Source organism: Prionailurus viverrinus, chromosome D3 (assembly GCF_022837055.1).
Source record: "Prionailurus viverrinus isolate Anna chromosome D3, UM_Priviv_1.0, whole genome shotgun sequence".
In the NCBI taxonomy this organism is placed as follows: Eukaryota; Metazoa; Chordata; class Mammalia; order Carnivora; family Felidae; genus Prionailurus; species Prionailurus viverrinus.
The window spans coordinates 47,446,294-47,467,562 of record NC_062572.1 but is presented as its reverse complement, the minus strand read 5'-3'; the positions used below and the strand labels follow the sequence as shown (position 1 = coordinate 47,467,562).

The following is a 21,269-nucleotide window of genomic DNA, read 5'->3' as shown; positions in this document are numbered from 1 at the left end:
TTCTCTCCTTTAATCCTCTAATGACACATGGCAGAGGTACTATACTGGCATTATTAGTCCCATTTTATTGGGATGGAGAGAAGTTAAATAACCTGCCCAGGGTCACAGAGCTGGGAAGTAGCAGGCTTCGGACTTGAACTCAGCTCTTTCTTACCCAAATCGACTACTCTGTCTTGCCTCCACCTCTCGCACTTGAGGGAAAATGAAATCTTCACAGCTGTTCACAAAGCTCAGTTTCCAGAACCTCATAGGAAGCAAGGAAATCTGGCCCTGACAGGAGAGGAAGCCCCAGAGCCATCCTCAAGGCAGGAGAGGCTCCCAGCTGGAGAGCTTATTATGACGATAGAAGTTTGTGGCGTGCAGATGGGTTTTGAAAATAATTTGGGGTTAAAGAGAAACAACAAAATCACTGAAAATGATTTACAGTTTATTACTCTCAAGTCTTCATGTTTCAGGAAAAGCCAGCAGGGCTGGTGTATTAAGTTCTCTTCCTAATTCACCCTCCAAACTTCATTTTGGCCTTGTGCGATCTCTCTGCTGAAAGGGCATTGTTTCGTGATTTATGACACAAGGCAGGCCTGCCTGGCCGTTGCTTCAGCCAGTTACTGACAGCTGTAACAGTGGAGCCAACCTGGAACAAGAGCCGCAAACACCGGGTGTGAACGTCACCATGGCAGTTCGGCGTGAAAATTCCCGGAGCCATCACATTCAGGCTGTCAGGGGAAAAGCAAATTGTTCGTCTGGAATTTGAGGTGACTTTTGCTCCCCTACCTGAGCCAGGAAACTATTTGAAGTATGTTTGTAACCTGCTTAGCGCTCCCTGCTTGGCCACGCTCTCCTCTAAGAATGCACAAGAGCACTAAGTTGTGTGTGAGCTGAAGGGCTGAAGAAAAGAAATCCTCATAGCAACAAATGCCACCTTGCCTGTGCCCTCACTGTTCATTTTAGGTGGCTCCTTGGAGGGGCACCTGGTTGGCTTAGTCGGTAGAGCATGTGACTCTTGAGCTCAGGGTTGTGAGTTTGAGCCCCACGTTGGGTGTGGAGATTACTTAAAAATTGGAAAAAAAAAATTTTTAAACCTAAGATGGCTCTGTGTTGTGGCTGACGTTGCTGTGTTTTCTTTTTAACTTAGCATAAATAAGTAAGATACTGAATTTAAGGGGTGTCTGGGTGGCTCAGTAGGCCAAGAAACCAACCCTTGGTTTCAGCTAAGGTCACAATCTCACAGTTCATGAGTTCAAGCCCCATGTCAGGCTCTGCGTTGTCAGCTTGGGATTCTCTCTCTCCCTCTCTTTCTTCCCCTCCCCTGCTCTCTCTCTCTCTTTCTCTCTCAAAATAAATAAATAAACTTAAAAAAAAAAAAGAAATAGGTCTGACTTGAAAAAACTTATGAAAAAAAAGAGATACTGAATTTAATACCTTGTCAGTATACTTAAAATTTTTTTAAATATTTTTTCATGTTTATTTTTGAGAGAGAGAGAGTGCAAGCGGGGGAAGATCAGAGAGAGAGGGAGACACAGAACCCGAAGGAGGCTCCAGGCTCTGAGCTGTCAGCACAGAGCCTGACGTGGTGCTCAAACCCATGAGCCGTGAGATCATGGCCTGAGCTGAAGTCAGATGCACAACCAACTGAGCCACCCAGGCGCCCCCCCTTATCAGTATAATTAAAAGATATCTTGCATAAAACTGGTGCAGCCACTCTGGAAAATAGTATGGAGTTTCCTCAAAAAATTAAAAATAGAACTATCCTATAACCCAGCAATTGCACTACTAGGCATTTATCCACGGGATACAGGTGTGCTGTTTCGAAGGGACACATGCACCCCCATGTTTATAGCAGCACTATCAACAATAGCCAAAGTATGGAAAAAGCCCAAATGTCCATCGATGGATTAATGGATAAAGAAGAAGTGATATATATATATATATATATATATATATATATATATATATATACAATGGAGTATTACTTGGCAATCAAAAAGAATGAAATCTTGCCATTTGCAATTATGTGGATGGAACTGGAGGGTATTATGCTAAGTGAAATTAGTCAGAGAAAGACAAAAATCATACGACTTCACTCATTTGAGGACTTTAAGATACAAAACAGGTGAACATAAGGGAAGGGAAGCAAAAATACTAAAAACCAGGGAGGGGGACAAAACAGACTCTTAAATATGGAGAACAAACAGAGGGTTACTGGAGGGGTTGTGGGAGGGGGGGATGGGCTAAATGGGTAAGGGACATTAAGAAATCTACTCCTGAAATCATTGTTGCACTATATGCTAACTAACTTGGATGTAAATTCAAAAAATAAATTTAAAAGTTTTTTAAAAGATACCTTGCATAAAAGCTCTTTGGGGTCAGATAGGTGTTTTAAGCCCACCCAAAAAGTGCTCTTGTTAAATAATGTCGATGCTAGAAAATTTCCTGAGACCACAAAATTCTTTATTAGTATCGATACTCTGAATTTAATTTTGCCTGTCTAGGGCATTGAGGAGGGCACTTCTTGGGAAGAGCACTGGGAAACCAATTTGACAATAAATTATATTAAAAAAACTTTGCCTATCCTAACTTTGTAAAGAAAAGTGGGCAGAAAGAAAGAAGCTAGCATCTGTAAGCATTTATGATGTGTTGGGCACTGTATTCACCAGTTAACCTATATTATTTAATCCTTACCATAATTTTCAAGTCAGGTAGTATAAGACTCACCAAGGCCAAGTCATTTGCCCAAGGCTGGGGTTGAAACCCAGTGCTGTCTGGTTCCAGAGCCTCTCCTTCAGCCCTCCCCTCCCCTGCCATGGACTATTCGCTACAGATCCAAATTGATGTGTTCTAGAAAAGGCAATTGGACTGCAGTCAACTCTGCCAGGCTGATTTTTCAAGAACTGTTTGCCAGCTCTATTCCTTCCATAGGCTGGTTCCAATATTATCTTTGCAACTTTAAAATCACACAGCAGTGGAAAGAAGGACCCATACGAGGACACGTAACAGCATTTCCTGCCCAGAGTTCTTTATTCTTAAGTGAATCCCCTGGCAAGTTCTAGCTGAAGCAAAGAAAATTAGGTGGAGGGAAGGTGAAACATTTGCCCAGACAGTTGGAATCAGGCAGAAAGTTGAGAGCACAGAAAAGATGTGGTTTGGGGAGGTCAGGTTTGAGAGAGATTTCTCTCTGCTTAGGGGTGAACGGGGGTTTGGGAATGTTTCAAGGAGAAAATCGGATTTAAGCAGGGCTTTGGCCTTGAAGGATGGGGGAGAACTCATTTCACGCAAAAAAAGGAAACTGTGAACAAAGACACAGAGGCAGGAAAGTGAGGACATCGCTGGGAGTATTAATAGTGCTGTATTATCAACAACATTGCTCTTCATAAGAGCACTGTGGCTCCGATATCTGGTATGAAACAGAATGTGTTCCATAGCCAAGTATATTACTGGCATCTATTGCTGGAGGAGTGGTCTTTCAGATACTACAACACATCTGGAAATTCTGCCTTTTGAATGGTATATATTTGCGTAGAAGCAGTCGTATTAACTGATGTTGATCCTAAGATCCTGTTTCATCTTGCTTCTGCAGAAGGAAACTCCACTTGCCAACGCCGCATTCTGGGCAGCAAGGAGAGGAAACCTGGCTCTGCTCAGGCTGTTGTTGAACAGCGGTCGGGTGGATGTGGACTGCAGGGACAGTGTACGGATGGATTCATTTGGTATATGCATGCCAAGGACACGCCGTTTCCCCTGCTGGCACGAGAGCAGCTCATGAATACATTTCCCTTTGCGATGCTTATCTACTTTTTCATGTTTTGCCTGCTTTATCCCTTGTAAAAGTCCAAGGTACCCTGGTGAGTGTAAAAACATCCTGGGCAAACCATTATGTGCACAAAACCAGAGGCGGCCACAATAGGGGAAGTGGCACCTCACTGGGAATCAGAATTGGCAAATTCCAAGAAGGAAAGGGTTTTCAGTCTGAGAATTCAAACCAACTCCTTTCATGGAAAGTGGAGATAATTCAGAGCAGAAGAGGGCTGCCATGGATGTGGAAGGTGGGCTTTTCTACGAGGGTAAGAGAACTGAAGATGGAAACCTCCGCCCAGCTTCTTACCTTTCGTTATCTTTGCAAATATCAGTACGCTCACTGGCAAGGAGGGGGTCTAAAAATCGATACTACTGCCCACCGGCAGGCATCACTTAGGGAACCCTCCCTCTCCAGACAGAGGCAGTGATTTCTATGTATTCAGCAGGACTCTGCATCTCTGGGGAGCAGGAAGACCTCAAATGAGAGAGAAAGAGAGAAGCAGCAGAAATATTTTAATGTTAGGAATAAAAATGTTTTCAAATGAGCCCTATTGTTTTCCCAAAAGCTGGATGTGCCATTTCCAGCTTTTACTGCACAAATTTGCTAAGTAAGATCAGCCACCAGCCTGAGTGAGATAGCAAAGCTTGTTGCACTCTGCACACTGGGGGCATTGGTGTGCAGTTATCTCGGGTTGGCACCGCCAGATCCACTCAGACCCTTCTCCAGCTTGCTGTGTCCCAGAGACTGAAATGTACAGCCTAGTGGATTTGCTTCCCTCTGGCCTCTGCTTGGGTTTGGCCAATGGGAGCACTGGTAGAAATCAGAGAGTGGGAGGACAGGGACGCTGGGGAACCCAGTGTCCCCTATTCTGTCTGGCAGCAGTGCTCTCGTTCTGTGTCCTAGGAGTTTCCACCCTCCCCACCCCAGCCCTGTGCCTTCAGGCCCGGGCTGGCAGGGGAGCCCCACTGCTGCTAGCTCCTAGTGCAACATTGTTCTTGGAGTGTCCCTGTACACTGGTATGGACTCGGGCATCTGCAAACTGGCCATCCCAGTCTTACTTGGGTCTTAATGGGCAGCAGTGCCCCCTGGACCAAACTGGAGCAGGTTTTCATCGTGGCCTCACCCACTGACCATGTTGATGACCGCTTTTCCTCTTTGTCTTGGAGTCACCTGTTTTCAGCCACTCCTATGACTTTTTCCTTATATCCAGTGTCCTAGGAGCCTCCTCACAGCACCACGCACACCCTGCCCCCCAGACAGTGCCCCACACTCAGCCTTCCCTGTGCCCTTTCCTCCTCAATGCCGCCTGTCCTGCCACCTCCTTCCCCACTCAGAGCTCATCCTCTGTCTCTGTCTGCTGGGTGATGAGTAGCTTTTCAAACAGAGATTTTGCTACTAGGCCAGATACCAATGTTTACTCCTCCTCGTTTAACATCAAACTCATTTTGTTAACAGCTTTCTGGAGAAAAGATTCCTTAACCCAAAGGAGAGAGCCTAAATGATGGTAATTTCAGACATTGATTTTGAAAGAGTCTCTAAGATTGGCGGTGATGGAGACAGGGAGAGGTTTGGGAACAGTGTAGGTGTTGGTTTCCCTTCACATTTCATGGGGAGAGTTTCTACCTCCTTCAGGTACCACCTGAATGTGGAGTCTGGGTCCCAGGATGCCTGTGGTGCTGAATGACCTCTACTCTAGTCCTACCCAGCCTCCGGTTCACCTGGGACTCCTAGGAGAGCTGATGGAATGCAAGAGGAGGCCCTGGGGCTCTCCTGGGAACAACTCCCAACCTCAAGTTCACGACCATGTTCAAACTTCCAACAGACAACATGTAAAGAATGAATACATTATCGCTAGGCCACCCACCAAATGGCAAAGCTTTGAATTACATTCACCTTCATTTCTCGAGTAATGCTGTCCTCACATGATGTTTACATTTTTTGCTTCCTTCATCTTTCTGATGCACATCTACCACAAAGATGTGCAGTGGCAGCTTCCTCCAGCCTTTTTAGATGTATGAATGAAGGTGTTTCAATGTCCTGTTTGTTGGAGTCTTCACCACATTTATATCCCCCCATATCCTCCCTCTATTCAAAATCAGCTAGTTTTAAAAGATACATTTTAACATCAGCCAATGAAATAAAGTAACCTTAATCTTTAGAGAAATAGTCATCTGTCAAACTAGCAAGTTTTTACTATAAAGGAAAGACTTTTATGTAGCTTAATCAAGGGATACTACTTCATAGAATGAATTTGAAGGTTTTCCTTCCTCTTATATTTTTGGAATAATTTTAGAATAATAGATATCAACTCTTCCTGAAATGTTTAGTAGAATTCACCTGTGAAGCCATCTGGTCCCAGACTTTTGTTTGTTGGGAGTTTTTTGATTACCGATTTAATTTCATTGCCAGTAATTGGTCTGTTCAAATTTGTTATTTCTTCCTGATTCAGTTTTGGTAAGTTATATGTTTCTAGGAGTTTTTCCAGTTCTTCTAGGTTGTCCACTTTTTTGGCATATAATTTTTTACATATTCTCATATAATCCTTTGTATTTCAGTGGTGTTGGTTATTATTTCTCCCCTTTCATTTCTGATTTTGTTTATTTGAATTCTCTCTCTTTTCTTTTTGATTACTGTTGCTAAAAGTTTATCAATTTTGTTGATCTTTTCAAAGAACCAGCTACTGGTTTCATTGATTTGTTCTATTGTGGGTTTTTGTTTTGTTTTTTAGTTTCTGTATCATTTATTTCTTCTCTAATCTTTATTATTTCCTTCCTTCTGGTTTTGGGTTTTGTTTGTTCTTTTTTCAGTTCCTTTAAGTGTAATGTTAGGTTGCTTATTTGAGATTTTTCTTGCTTCTTAAGATAGGCCTGTACTGCCATAAACTTCCCTCTTGGAACTACTTTGGCTGCATCCCAAAGATTTTGGACCTTTGTGTTTTCATTTTCAGTTGTCTCCGTGTATTTTTTGTATTTCTTTGATTTCTTTATCGATCCATTCATTATTTAATAGCATGTTATTAACTTCCATGTATTTGTGCTCTTTCCAATTTTTTTTCTTATGGTTGATGTCTCGTTTCATAGCATTGTAGTCAGAAAAGATGCATAGTATGGCTCCAATCTTTTTGAATTTGTTGATACTTGTTTCATAGTGTAATATATGATCTTCTCTGGAGAATTCCATGTGTACTTGAAAAGAATGTGTATTCTGCTGTTTTAGGATGGAATGTTCAAAATATATCTGTTAAACCTAGTTGGTCCAAAAAAACTGAACTAAAACCAAACCAAACCAACCAACCAACCAACCAAACAAACAAACAAAAAACAAAAAAACCCAAAAAACCTAGCTGGTCCAATGTGTATTCAAAGCTACTGTTTCCTTGTTGATTTTCTGTTCAGATAATCTGCCCATTGATTTAAGTGGAGTGTTAAAGCCCCTTACACTTATTGTATTATTATCAATTAGTTCCTTTATGTTTGTTATTAACTTTTATGTATTTGGGTGTTCTCATGTTCAGTGCATAAATATTTACGATTGTTCTATCTTCTTGTTGGATTGTCTCCTTAATGATTATATACTGTCCTTCTTCATCCCTTGTTACAGTTTGTTTTAAAGTTTATTTTGTCAGATATAAGTATTGCTACCCTGGCTTTCTTTCATATCTGTTTGCATTATAAATGTGTCTCCGTCCCTTCACTTTCAATCTGCAGGTGTTTTTTGGTCTGAAATGAGTCTCTTATAGGCAGCATATAGATAGATCTTATTTTTTTTATGCATTCCATCACCCGATGTCTTTTAATTGGAGCATTTAGTCCATTTACATTCAAAGTAATTATTGATAGGTCTGTATTTGTTGCCATTTTGTTTCTTGTTTTATGGTTGTTTTTATAGTTCTCTGTTCCATTCTTCCCTTGCCCTCTTCTCTCATGGTGAGTTGGCTTTTTTAAGTGATATTCTTGGATTCCTTTCTCTTTGTTTTTTGCATATCTGTTGCAAGATCCATCTATATGCTGCCTGTAAGAGACTCATTTCAGACGAAAAGACATCTGCCAATTGAAAGTGAAGGGAGGGAGACACATTTATAATGCAAATGGATATGAAAGAAAGCCAGGGCAGCAATATTTCTGTCTGACATAATAGACTTTAATAGATGGGTTTTGATTTGTGGTTACCATTAGGTTTGCATATAACATCTTCTGGATATAGTGGTCTATGTTGATGGTCACTTAATGGTCATTCTTTGCTCCTCTCTCTCCCCACCACATTTTAGGTATATGATGTCATACTTTACATCCTTTTATTTTGTGAGTCTCTTGACTAGTTTTTACAGGTATACTTATTTTTGCTGCTTTTGTTCTTCCTACTTTTCTTACTCTTAGTTATGGTCTTTCCTTTCCACTCAAAGAGTCCCCTTTAACATTTAGGTTTAGTGGTTATGAATTTTGGTTTAGTAAGACTGGTTTAGTGGTCATGAATTCCTTTAACTTTTGTTTGTCTGGAAAACTCTATCTCTCCTTCTATTCTGAATGGTAGCCTTGCTGGGTAGAGTATTCTTGACTTCAGATTTTTCCCTTTCAGCGCTTTGAATATATCCTGACACTCCCTTCTGACCTGCAAAATTTCTGATGAAAAATCTGCTGATAGCCTTATGGAACTTCTCTTGTACTTAAATTTCTTCTTTCCTCTTGTGGCTTTTCAAATTATCTCTTTATCACTACTTTTTGCCATTTTAATTACTATGTGTCTTGGTGTGGACCTCCTTGGGTTGATTTTGTTGAGGGATCTCTGTGCCTCCTGGATCTGGATTTCTGTTTCCTTCCCCAGATTTGGGAAGTTATCAGCTTTTATTTTTTCCAATAAATTTTCTCTGTCTTCTCCTTCTGGAATCCCTATAATGCAAATGTTATACTTGATGGAGTTTCTGAGTTCCCTACATCTATTCTCATTTTGCATATTTTTTTCTCTCACTTGCTCAGCCTGATTCCTTTCCATTAATCTGTCCTCCAGGTCACTGATTCATTCTTCTGCTTCTTTTAGTCTGCTCTTTATTCAATCTAAAGTATTTTCAAATTCACTTACTGTATTCTTCATCCCTGAATGATTCTTTGTTATCTTTTTGTCAAGGGTCTCACTGATGTCCTCCTCTCTTTTCTCAATTCCAGTGAGTATGTTTATGACCGTTACTTTAAATACTCTGTCAAACATATTATTTTTAAAAAATTTTTTATGTTTATTTATCTTTGAGAGAGGGGGAAGGAGGGGTACGGAGAGAAGAAGACACAGAATCCAAAGCAGGATCCAGGTTCTCAGCTGTTAGCACAGATCCTGACATGGCGCTCGAACTCACAAACCACAAGATCATGACCTGAGCCAAAGTTGGACACTTAACTGACTGAGCCACCCAGGCACCCCTATCACGCATATTATTTATCTCCATTTTGCTTAGCTCTCTTACTGTGATTTTGTCCTGTTCTTTCATTTGGGACATATTCCTCTGTCTCATTTATTTTGTCTAACTCTCTGTGTATGTTTCTCTATGTTAGGAAAGGTAGCTACATCTCCTGCTCTTGAAAGTGTGGCCTTATGAAAAGAAGAAGAGGTCCTGTAGTGCCCTGCAGTGCAGTGTCCCCTGTTCACCAGAACCTGGTGCTTCAGAGGTGTCTCCTATGTGTGTTTTGTGCCCAGCTGTTGTGGTTGAGCCACTTTTTCCACAGTTCAGGTATCTGCAGTGGCTCTCTTTGCCTGTTTTAGGCAGTGTTTGGTCCCTATAGTGTTAGTGGGCCAGTCTGGGGCCATCATGGGCTTGAGTTTAGTCATACTAGGTGTTTGCCAGAGATGCAGCAGCACCAAACTGCAGTGTCCTTTCCCATGTTGTCCAGAGAATCTTTTGTTGGTAGGCGGGGCCTGCAATCAGGCCAGCTGTCTGCCCCCAGTCCACTGCTGGGGTTGTGGTATGACTGCTGTGTGCAGTTATCCTTCCCTCTCCACAGGTCAAGAGTCACGTTGGAATGGTGCTGGCTCTTGTTGGGGCTGCTTGCACACTACCAGGCTTGTGGCCCTGGTTTGAATAGACTCTGGCCAAGAGCATATTAGAGCGGGTAGATCCACAACAAGCACGGAGGTTGGGGGTGGGGTGGGGAGGAGGGGCTGTGATGTTAGCAAGTTAGGTAGTGAATGTAGGTGCTGCACTGGTTCCTGCAAGTGGTTGTGTTTTTGCTGGAAGGAAGGGGAAAGAAATGGTTCCTTCCAGCTCCTTTGTTCCTGGAGAAGTCTCCCCAATGATCCCTGCTCCTCCAGCATACCTCTGAGACTAGTAAACAAATCTCCCTCCCATATACCCGAGTCATGTTTCAAACTGCTGCTTCTGTGCTCTATCTCCATGGGCTGTTTGTGGTGCTGTCTCTTAAAGGGTGAGGATTTCAGTTTCCTCTCACCCTCCAGCCTCTCCCAGAGCTGAGCCACTGATTTTTAAAATTCCAAGATTTAAGTCCTAAAACTCAGTCCCCCTAGTTTTCAAAGCCAAATATTATGAGGGCTCATCTTCCACATGCAGCTTCCCCCGGTGGAATAGTCTGTTTCTCTCCCTTCTCCACAGCTCCCTCCCTACCCCAACCCCCCACTTCCTGCATACAGCAGTGGTCCATTTAGTTCCCCATCACATCTCCACCCTTCCTACCCTCTTCAGTGTGGGCTCTTCTCTACCTTTAGTTATGGAGTTAGTTCTTCCAATCTTTGGATTATTTTCTGAGTTATTTAACACTGATGTGAGTGTTATCTATTGTAACTCCCATTGTGTATCTATTGATACTCCCATTGTATCTATGGGACAAGGTGACCATAGGGTCCTCCTACTTCACTATCTTCCCCGCAATCCACCACATTGTTTTTGTTTTGTTTTGTTTTAATTTGAGAGAGAGAGTGTGCAAGCGGGGGAGAGGAGCAGAAGGAGAGAGAGAGAGAGAGAGAGAGAGAGAGAGAGAGAATCTTAAGCAGGCTCTGTGCTCAGCGTGGAGCCTGATGAGAGGCTCAATCCCACAACCCTGGGATCATGACCTGAGCTTAAATCAAGAGTCAGACACTCATCCAATGAACCACCCAGGCACCCCCAGATTGGTTTTAAATCAAGGATTCTTCTATCTGCGACCTAAATAAAAATTGTTCACATTCAGGAGGAAGTTAGTAATACCCACTTCCACGTACCACTCTCGTCCTGGAAAATACAGAGAAAGGTGTTCAACTTAATGGATGGTACAGCCCACATGAATGTCTAACATCAAATACTAAATACAGCCACATGAAGGTAGAAAAAATATAGAGTACTTCCATGAGGCCATTAGCTTTTTTTTTTAAATCTACCTGTACTTTTCATCCCTAGCAAATAAGACTTTCCCAAAATTAGTATTGTCATTCACAGAAATCAACAAAAGTCAGATGATAACCTAACATTCACTGAAGTATCATAAAGTTTCAATATCTAACATTTACTGAAGTCATATCTAACATTACAGTGCTGAGCACGTTACCTGCATTATCTCATTTACCCATTTAATGTCACCCAGAAGAGGCTTTTATTATTCCCTATTTTACAGATGAGGAGGATGAGCCTTAGAAAGGTTCCATAAGTAGCCCAAGGTCATAGTGTCAGTGACCATTCAATTCTACTGCCTTCCTACAAAATCCTACTGATGAAATGAAAATGAGGCTTGTAAGAGTCACTTATCGCCTATACCTAGCAAGCCTTCCTTATGTGCAGAACTATCTGTCTCTCTCTTGTCCACCCCCAAAAGGCAGGTTGCTGCAGATGCAGAGGTGGTGGTTAAGATCACCATTCCAAACCCTCCAAAACGACTGTAAATTAAACTACAAGCCCCAAGAATTATAAGCAACTTACCCCCAGGTTACACTGTTGGTTGAGGACAGAGGCAGACTTGAACCCCAGGGCTCCTGACTGATTGCTGTGGTCTCCCATTTCCCTGAGGTGCCTTTTATCTTTGCCTGAATCAGTTTTGAGATAAAGACATCTAAACTCAGAAAACCAAGTGGTACCACTTAACCCATCTTTTACATTAATAGTCTTTTGGCTCAGGAATCATTTAATAGAAATTATAAAATGAGACCATTACATCCCTACTGCCTTAAAATGCAGTAATTATGGTTCAGTTGGACTGCACTTCTGAAGGTAATGGAATTAAGTGAATTTTTCAATCGAAAATTCCACCCTCAGCAATGTGTCGCTTTGCTTTTTCCCGTCTAGTCTGCATGAGATGCTTTTATTACTGTGAAATTTTGCACTTTGACACGTCCCGAGTGGAGCTGCCTTCTCTGCAGCCTCTTCTCCCGGACCCTGTGTGACATATGATGGCCTAACCGTTCATCTGTCTGTCCTCTGTCTAGCATGGCACCACGCTCCTCATGGTGGCCTCCTATGCAGGCCACATAGACTGTGTGAGGGAACTGGTTCTGCAAGGAGCAGACATCAATCTCCAGAGAGAGGTAGGTCAGGTTTTACACTTGAATAAGAGATGACTCATGTGACAATTGAATAAGAATGACTCAAAATTTTCATAGTAGTGAATTGGCAAGGAAGATAAGAATAATCATTGCTTTTTTCCAACATGACATCAAACCCCAGATTGCAGGCTTTATTGTGCCTAAATTAAGGCCCAGAAATAGACCATTGGTTGTACTTCAGTTGAATGAGTGTTCTCAAGCATGTGTTGTAGTCTGAGGTAACAAGACCTCTAACCACATTCCTTAAACACTCAGACATTTCCTCCCAAGCTTAAATCAGTTCTTCCTTCTTCCCTTGGGATGAGGTGCTTTACAAGTTACAGGATTTTCTTTAAAAAAATTTTTTTATTTATTTATTTTGAGAGAGAGAGCACGCACGCATACATGCTTGCATGTGGAAACAGGGTAGGGGCAGAGAGAGAGACAGACAGACAGACAGACAGAATCCCAGGCTCGAACTCACGAACCATGATATCATGACCTGAGCTGAAACCAAGAGTCAGACACTTAACCAACTCAGCCACCCAGGTGCCCCAGTTATAGGATTTTCATAGAGATCATTGCATTTTTCAAAGGATTGGTCACCAGCCTGTTCTTTTTTTTTTTTTTAATGTTTATTTATCTTAGAGAAAATGCATGCAGGGAAGGTACAGAGAGAGGGTGGGGACAGAAGATCCAAAGTGGGCTCTGCACTGACGGCAGCAAGCCCAATTTGGGGCTCAAACTCACTCGATCCACTGAGCCCCTCCAAGCGCCCCACCAACCTGTTCTTAATGAGGCTCACTTGCTAGACTGTCTCAACCAACCATTATTTCAAAGGGCTTCTCCGACTAGTCACATTTTAAATAAGCTGTCCCCCAAAAAAGCCGTGTGGCGAACATTGGACTAAAATGTGAGCCTGTTCCCACACTTCATTCAAAGGCCATCTTGGGAGTTCAGTCTAGCTAGAGGATCCATTCTTGTTCCAGTGCAGAAGAGCAGTAGGAGGCTGGGCATTTTAACCACTTTGGGATTCAGGTCTTAGGGGGATCCATTTATTTCCGAGCAGATTTAATCTAGGGCCTTGTAAATTAACCTTTATGGAGACACAGCCACGGGTCATCCCTGAAGCGAATCTGACCTCTCAATCCACACTGAGTCAGACACAAGATGGCTTCCTGAAGCAAGCTCCAAACCAAACTGGAGCATTTGATTTTCCTTGACCTAGTCTTATTCGAGGGCCTGCCCTACAGTTGTTTCAGAAAGGATGATTCATCAACCAAACTTTCATCAGTCAGTATGCCCCATCTTCTAGGCTGGACTGCTACACCTGAGTGGAACAAATGAAGACACCCCAGGTGTGAGGGATGGATAGTACATGGGTTGTCTAAAGTCCATCCCCTCTCCCCTTTGGGTGTCACCTTGGCTGTGGACCAAGATGGGCACTTGATGGGTAAAATCTGAAGTCTGGTTCTCCATAGCCCTGGACCAGCAAGCTCCTCAAGAGGAGCCACTCAGGGAAACTATATCAAGTCCAATCAATCTTCTCACAGACAGATTCTTCTGAGCAATTTCCACAACACTGGAGCATTGTTTTAGGCCACTTTTCATGTCAGCAGCTAATTTCCTTCTGGGAGGAAAATGTTTGGGCCCATTTAGAATTATAGTTTGAAATTACCATAATCTTTTGTTTTTCCTTTATGCTTTGCAGCCTTGGTTTATTATAACTTTAAAGAAAAGATAGATCTTCTCTAATAAAAACAATATGATTCAGATCTGCTTACTCAAAAAACTCTATCCTGAAGGGCAAGTTCAACATGTACAAAAATATCTTCAGAACAATTGTGAAAAGCTGAGAGAAGAGAAACATTTGTTTGATTTCCAGCCAATGTATGGTTTTTATGGTTTTATATCGATTTGTTTGGTTCCAGTTGCTCAACTAATATTCTTGGGAATGAAAACTATTGTGCATTGAACAAAATGGCCCTCAAGGACTTACCAAAGTGTGTCCAATTTAGAGGTAACCTTGTAGCTCAAATGATTATGCTATATGAGTTCCCAGTGGTCCCTTGAATTTCCTGCAGCCATGCTAGTCTCTGTTGGTAGAACTGCTAAAGAGAGGTCCCAACATCACCTCATCTGTTTTGCAAGCTGAGAGTGCTATGGAACTCACTCATGTAACAAGCTTCTACCTTGATTCATTCTTTACATTTTTTTGTTTAATGTTTATTTATTCTTGAAAGAGAGAGAGAGAGAGAGCGTGAGCAGGGCAGGGGCAGAGAGAGAGGGAGACACAAAATCTGAAACAGGCTCCAGGCTCTGAGCTGTTAGCACAGAGCCCGACATGGGGCTTGAACTCATGAACTGTGAGATTATGACCTGAGCCGAAGTTGGACACTTAACTGACTGAGCCACTTAGGCACCCCAACCTTGGTTCATTCTTAGTTCATCTTTTCCATTTAATCCATATCAAAATATTTGTTTCCTGAAAAAGTACCTGCCATTGTTTTCTAAGTTTATCTAGACGCACAGAGCTTGCAAGAACCAGAAGCTAATGATCCTGAGAGACCATTGCTCTAGAGAACCAGCAATATTAGCTAAAGCTCTCAGGCATAAGAGTTGCACATATAGTTGTCATGAAGTCTGGCTTCTATTCTCTACAGATGCTCCATTCATGTGCACAATGATTGACAGTAACTGTATGTTCCAAAATTGATTCTAAGTGCTAAAATAGGATTTTTAAATTAATATATATTTAAAAAAAAACAGTGAAAAACAAATCTTTTTTCTTAGTGAAGAAAGTGAAGAAACAATTTCTAGAAATTATCCTTGGTAGTTTCTTTTCTTTCTTTCTTTCTTTCTTTCTTTCTTTCTTTCTTTCTTAGAGAAAGAGAGAGAGAGGGAGAGAGAGAACGCTCAGGGGAGAGGGGCAGAGGGAGAGAGAAAGAGAATCCCAAACAGGCTCCACACTCAGCAGCTGAGCTCAAACCCACAACCTTGGGATCATGACCTGAGCTGAAATCAAGAGTCAGACACTCAACGAACTGAGCCACCAAGGTGTCCCTCCCTGGTAGTTTCTAAAATTTAGTATCTATTGAGAAGATGAGAGTTTTCCTTTTCTAGCCAAGTTTCTTCATCCAGACCCGATTATATCTTAAGGTTTCTGGAATCCAGTGTCGTCCACTGTGGGAAAGCAATGAGAGGATGCTTCCACTTGTTTCTATGGGAACCAAGGAGAAAATCACTCCTGCCTTGCAGGCTGAAAGGCTTTGGGAAAGATCACATTACCTGTGCCTCCCCGGGGCAGTGTCTGGTTGGGTGCATAGCCCCAAGGTAGATGGTCATGACTGTGAAGTTACTCACTTGTGTTCTGCCACAGTGGCTGGGCTCATTGATCCCTGTCACACACGCGCACATGCACACATGCATACAAACATACACGCATACACACACACTTAAGAAACAAGCTTCAGAGTGATCAGTGGTCCTTAGGCCACAGTTCTCCTGGCTTCTCTCACTTGGGTAAGAACCTACCACTTTAACACTTCCGGGTAAGTCATGGAGGGAGGATTTTCTCTTCACTGTGCCTGGGAGAGTGTAGTGTTCGCTTCATCCATGCTCCAAGCGCTGGGGTGAAGAGTGTCTTTATATGAAAACTATGCATTCGCCACAGAGTGGTATGATGAATTTGCTCATGTTACACAATGATTTGGCTACCAGTCTTTGAGTAGGCTTGTAAAAATGGATGGGAGGAGAGGATGCTAAAATGTGTGTCTCAGGGTATCACTGATCGGTTGAAGATTTGGAATCAGGCTGTTTCTTGCTCCTATGTCCTATTTTAAGGAATATGTTGAGCCCATTTGAGTGAATTAATTAGATTCTTTCCTGCACTGGTAGCTTTCTAGTCTGGGGTGCTTTACTTTGTAGCCGGAACTCTTCCAGAATTCCTCCCTGTGTGAATAAATACCCGTGTTACCAAGCATGTTAGTTCCTTGAGGCTGCTGTAACAAATTACCACCAATTAGGTGGCTTAAAATAACAGAATTTCTACTTTTAGGATTCTGGAGGACAGAAAATTCAAGGTGTGTCTGCAGAACCACACCCCCTCTGGAGGCCGCAAGGAGAACCCATTCTTTACCTCTTCCAGCCTCTGGTAGCAGCAGGCATTCCTTGACTTAGGGCCACATCTCTGCCTCTGGGGCCATATTGCCTCTTCCTCTCCTCTGTGTCAAATGTGTCTTTGCCTCACTGTTTTAAGACAGTTGTCACTGGATTTAGGGCCCACCAGGCTAAGCCAGGATAAGTGCCTCCTCTCAAAAATCCTTAAGTTAATCACATCTCATGCCACATAAGGTAATAGTCACAAGTTCCAGAAATTAGGATAGGGACATATCTTTTGGGTCCACCATTCATCCCATTGCACCAACAATACATTCTCCTTTCGTGTTCTCACTTCTCTGAACAAGGAATATAATCAGTCCAAATGTAGCCACCTCCTAGGCTAGAAGGCTTATATACAAGGGTATAGTGTTGTCTTGTTTGCAAATGTGTAAGTCACGTGTAATGTAACTAAATATCTTAAAACCAGCCTCTTGCTCTCTCCCAGTCAGGTACAACTGCCCTGTTCTTTGCTGCCCAGCAAGGACATAATGATGTCGTGAGATTTCTCTTTGAATTTGGAGCATCTACTGAATGTAGGACCAAAGTAAGAGAACTTTCTTGATTTCATACCCTTTTGAAGAATTTCAGTAGCATGAATATTTGTTTCTCTTCATCCATAGTATGAATTTGTACTTCCCTTTTTACAAGATTTTCAAGCCCAAGAAGGTTGGGTTTCACAAAGTTACTTGTCATGGTTCAAAGGTAGTCCTAGGGATTCAATATAAAACATGACATTTTCACTCTGGGCTCACAACTAGAGAATTTTATGGGGAGCTATTTACATTCTGTCTTGCACTGGTAGCTTTCTACTTTGGGACACTAAATTTTGTTAGCAGAGTGGATAACAGCAAGGGCTTCATAACTTTCCCTGTTTTCATGTGCTTTTCTTCACTTCAAGGTTAATCCCAGTGCTATGATAGGAGCTGTTGAAGTATTAAGCCAATGTTAGTGAATCTGAGAGATTTCTAAGAAGGGTGATTTTACAAGCAGTTTACTTTCTGAGATGTCCTCATTGAAATATATAATACATGATTACAGTTGATACAGTCAGGCAAGGAAATGTGGTTCTTCCTTTAAAGAAGTCATTGATTCCTCACGTTTGACACATGAATGAGAAAACCGAGGTTGCTGAAAGATCAATTTCGTGTTCACAATATGATTTTACAAGATAATGGTGTATAGTAGGAGAATTGAACGGCTTTAACATTTTTGTAATTGTCAACTTATTTCCAGCCTAATCATAACCAAAAAATTCCTGGAAATTTGCCTTACTTGGGATCTTTTAGGCTTACTTAATCCATTGTAGGTGATATTTTGGTATCAGGGGAGTTTCCAGTGAGTTCTTCTTTTTCTGCTAAAATGCTGTGAATTTCTGTTGGATGTGAATTTCAAATAGGCTCAGTCTATTCTGAAACCTGCTATTGCACTGTGCACGTGCCTCCAAACATACTGAATATAATATACGATAACCCAAAATGTATGTGTTGCATATATTTTTATATTAATTATCTTTTTATTTCTCATTATAAAAGTCAGACAACTAAGAATAGAAAGTGAAGTCCTACAAATGGGAGTCTCAACTCTTTGAACTTTGAAGTCAGAACGATCATGCACAGCCATATGGCTGCTTCAGTTTTCTTGGTTAACAAGTTAATGCTGGCTTGAAGCCTTTGTCTGTGAGCCAGTTTGTGCTGTCCCAGAAATCCACGGAACATGGGGCCCAGAGCACAATTCCAAATGTTTCCATTAGGTCAGCTGTAGGTATCCGAGAATTTCCATGGGAAGAAGAGAATGTCCAGAGGCTTTGAGTTTTCATATGATCCTGTCATCAGAACTGCCTTTGCTTCCACAGTTGTTCTCATCATTATTGAATCCGTATCCCCCAAAATGTGTCTTTAAAGATAAAAGGTACCAGCTCTTCTATAATAATCACCCTATTTTAGCTCTTCTCTTACCTCATGAGGCAAAGAGAAAATTAACAGAACAAAAGTTGGAAATGTTGGTGCTCATTGCTGCTAGTAAGCAAATTCTTGTTGCCCACCGGCTCCACCCACAGCCACCCCCACCATCAGCCTCAACCCTCCAGGCTCCTACCTCCATTCTCCACCCTTCAAATCACAGCTCGAGGGCCCTGCCCCACCCCCCCACAGCCTGTGAACAATGGAGCTCCTACAACAGTGTTTCTCTACCTGAGGCCCACCTGCCACTTGCACATCACAGTGCCCTCATGTGACTGTTCAGAAAGCCTATTTCTGGGCCTCACCCAGACCTACCGAATCAGACCCTGTGAGGGTGGAAGTGTGAGGGCAGGCATTTTGGATAAACACTCTATGCCCAAATTTAGAAACCACACTATCTTTAGTTATGATTTGTATTTCAGAACCAGGTGACATGTTCTTGCATTGTTTATAGTTAGCTCAGATGTCCACCTACTAATTCACAGAGCCAAACAAACAGCTCACCAATTGTATATGTGCTGCCGAAGTGAGCACACAGCGCATCAAGTGGAGATAGGAGAAGATAATGCCTTAGCTGTAGCACCTGAGGAAAACCATTAAAGGTTTCAGTTGACCACAAACTCAATGAGTCAGTAGCGCGATGCGGTTGACATAAAAGCTAATTCTAATTTAGGCTGTAGAGATAAAAGTGGAGAGGATGGAACAAAGGAATGTCCCATTCCACATCAGACCACATCTACTTTTTGGTGCTCTGATTCATTCTAGGGCGGACATTTTAAAAGAGATCTAGACAAGCTGGCACATGTTCAAAAGAAATGCTAAGTAGGATGGTGAGAAGCACGTGGGATATGCTATAGTTATCCACTCTTAATGGATGCTGACCTTGTCCCTTGAAGGCAACGGCCCCGGAAGTTTACTCCATAAATCACCTTAATCTCAGAGGCCCACAGCTGGGGGGAACCACAGGGAGAAGTCAACATTCGTCAAGCAGCTCTCTAGCCAGAAGCCACAGGAGACTGTTCAGGAAATTCCAAGACAGAACTGATTGGTACAGACTTTCTGTTCTTTGTTTCCTTTATTGAGATGCAAGTAGATTCTTCTGCATTTGACCCGGGAACACTCATAATAACATAGTCCGATAACTGTAATGTATCTCAAGTCATCCACGTGTACAACCTAATGATGTCTTTAGGATGAACCCGGTCTTGATTAGAAAGAAAAAGAGATAAAAGAGGAAAAGTGACTTCGTTGTTATCTACAGGAAATGTCTTTTCCAAAGCTCTCACCATGTCAGGAGTACCTGCTTGGTAAATAGGTGCCTGCACTGATTCTAGTGTGTTTACACCTTGCAGGATGGGGGCACTGCCCTGTTGGCCGCCAGTCAGTATGGGCACATGCAGGTGGTTGAGACCCTGCTGAAGCATGGAGCCAATATCCACGACCAACTTTACGTGAGTGCATTTTCAGCGGGACACTGGGTGGACCCTTGCCCATCCTCTCATCACACGTCCTACTGCAGTCAAAATTTGGATACCAGAAATGCCAACTTCAAAAGTATTTTGGGGGCACCTGGGTGGCTCAGTTGGTTGGGTGTCCGACTCTTGATCACAGCTCAGGTCTTGATGTCAGGGTCATGAGCTCAAGCCCCGTGATGGGCTCACCCTAGGCGTGGAGCCTACTTAAAAAAAAAAAAAAATTTTTTTAATGAACAGTAGGACTTTAATCTGAAACATCAAAGGAAAAAATGTACAGTTAACCAGATGAGCTTTTTCTGTGTAGAAACATAATCTTGTTTACCCATCTTGGTTATACCCTTTTAAATCTCTTTTACATATGAGATATTTCATATAACTTATGCAATTAGGATCTTCAAAAATCATATGACACTTGCTTATTCATAACATAACAAGGCTAGCATTGGACTTGCTGAAAACCAAAATAATGCTCCTGTTGTAGAGTTATCTAGGAGGAAAGCACAAATAAAGGAGAAATCAAATTATTTGGAAGGCGAGTGAGTGTGGGTAGTTGAAAACCTGTGAAGTGCATGCACACCGTTGACCTTTGAAAGGTAGCTACTACTAGTGTGGGTCTGTTTGCAGCGAATTGATAATTAGCACATTACCCAAAGGCTCTTTTAATTGTCACTGTAATTCCACAGGATTTATGGTGAATGTTATTCTGCTTTTGGACAAAATACGTATGTGTGTGTGTGTGTGTGTGTGTGTGTGTGTGTGTGTATGAGAGGGAGAGAGGGAGAGAGGGAGAGAGAGAGATGAAGTGACTTGATAGAATCTCATGGTAAGGCGTGGAAGAATTCCTACTTCCAATTATCTAGGAATCACATTTTAGGCTATCTTACCATGAGCCATTTAGGCCTATGGCACTATACTTTCGTAGCCGTGGAATGAGATGTGTAGGTGTGACCTTTTCCATTTGAACAAGCTTTCCTGAGTTTACATGATTAAATGACAAGTCACAGACCTCTTTGAAGCACTAGCCACTAGCATTACCCTTTGCGGTTCAAAATCTGCAACACCCTTTGAACCTGCAGTTTTCCCATCTGAAGGATTGAATCACTTGACACTGGTCTGAGTGATTCTCAACTCTGGCTGTCATTAGAATCATGTAGGGAGCTTTAAAAGAATACTTCTAGGCCCTCTCCAGACCAACTAAGCCGGAATCTCCAAGGACCCAACTGAGAAGCAGGTGGTTCTGATGTGTGCCCGAGTCTAAGAAACACAGGTCTACAGCTTTGGCCATTCCTTTGGCTGTATATAATGAAGTATATCTGAGAGCATGTTTGAGTATATGTGTGGGGGGGCTGAACAGGAAGAGCCCAAGTCTTTGGAAAAGGAAAGTGAGTTGTGGTG

General features: G+C 42.2%; 1 protein-coding gene across 7 annotated transcripts in view; it reads left to right on the top strand.

The window, feature by feature from the left end:
• Positions 1-21,269, top strand: part of ANKRD29 (ankyrin repeat domain 29) — a 53,072-nt gene that overhangs the window by 8,696 nt on the left and 23,107 nt on the right. For 4 of the 7 annotated variants that reach the window (XM_047828174.1, XM_047828175.1, XM_047828170.1 and 1 more), the window contains 4 exons: positions 3,575-3,839; positions 12,185-12,283; positions 16,887-16,985; positions 19,752-19,850. In XM_047828174.1, coding sequence (XP_047684130.1) covers positions 3,666-3,839; positions 12,185-12,283; positions 16,887-16,985; positions 19,752-19,850 — 471 coding nt within the window. In that variant the 5' untranslated portion in view covers positions 3,575-3,665. Of the gene's footprint in view, positions 1-3,574; positions 3,840-9,271; positions 9,510-12,184; positions 12,284-16,886; positions 16,986-19,751; positions 19,851-21,269 lie in introns of those variants that run through there. The other 3 variants (XM_047828172.1, XM_047828176.1, XM_047828173.1) reach the window with 3 other exon arrangements.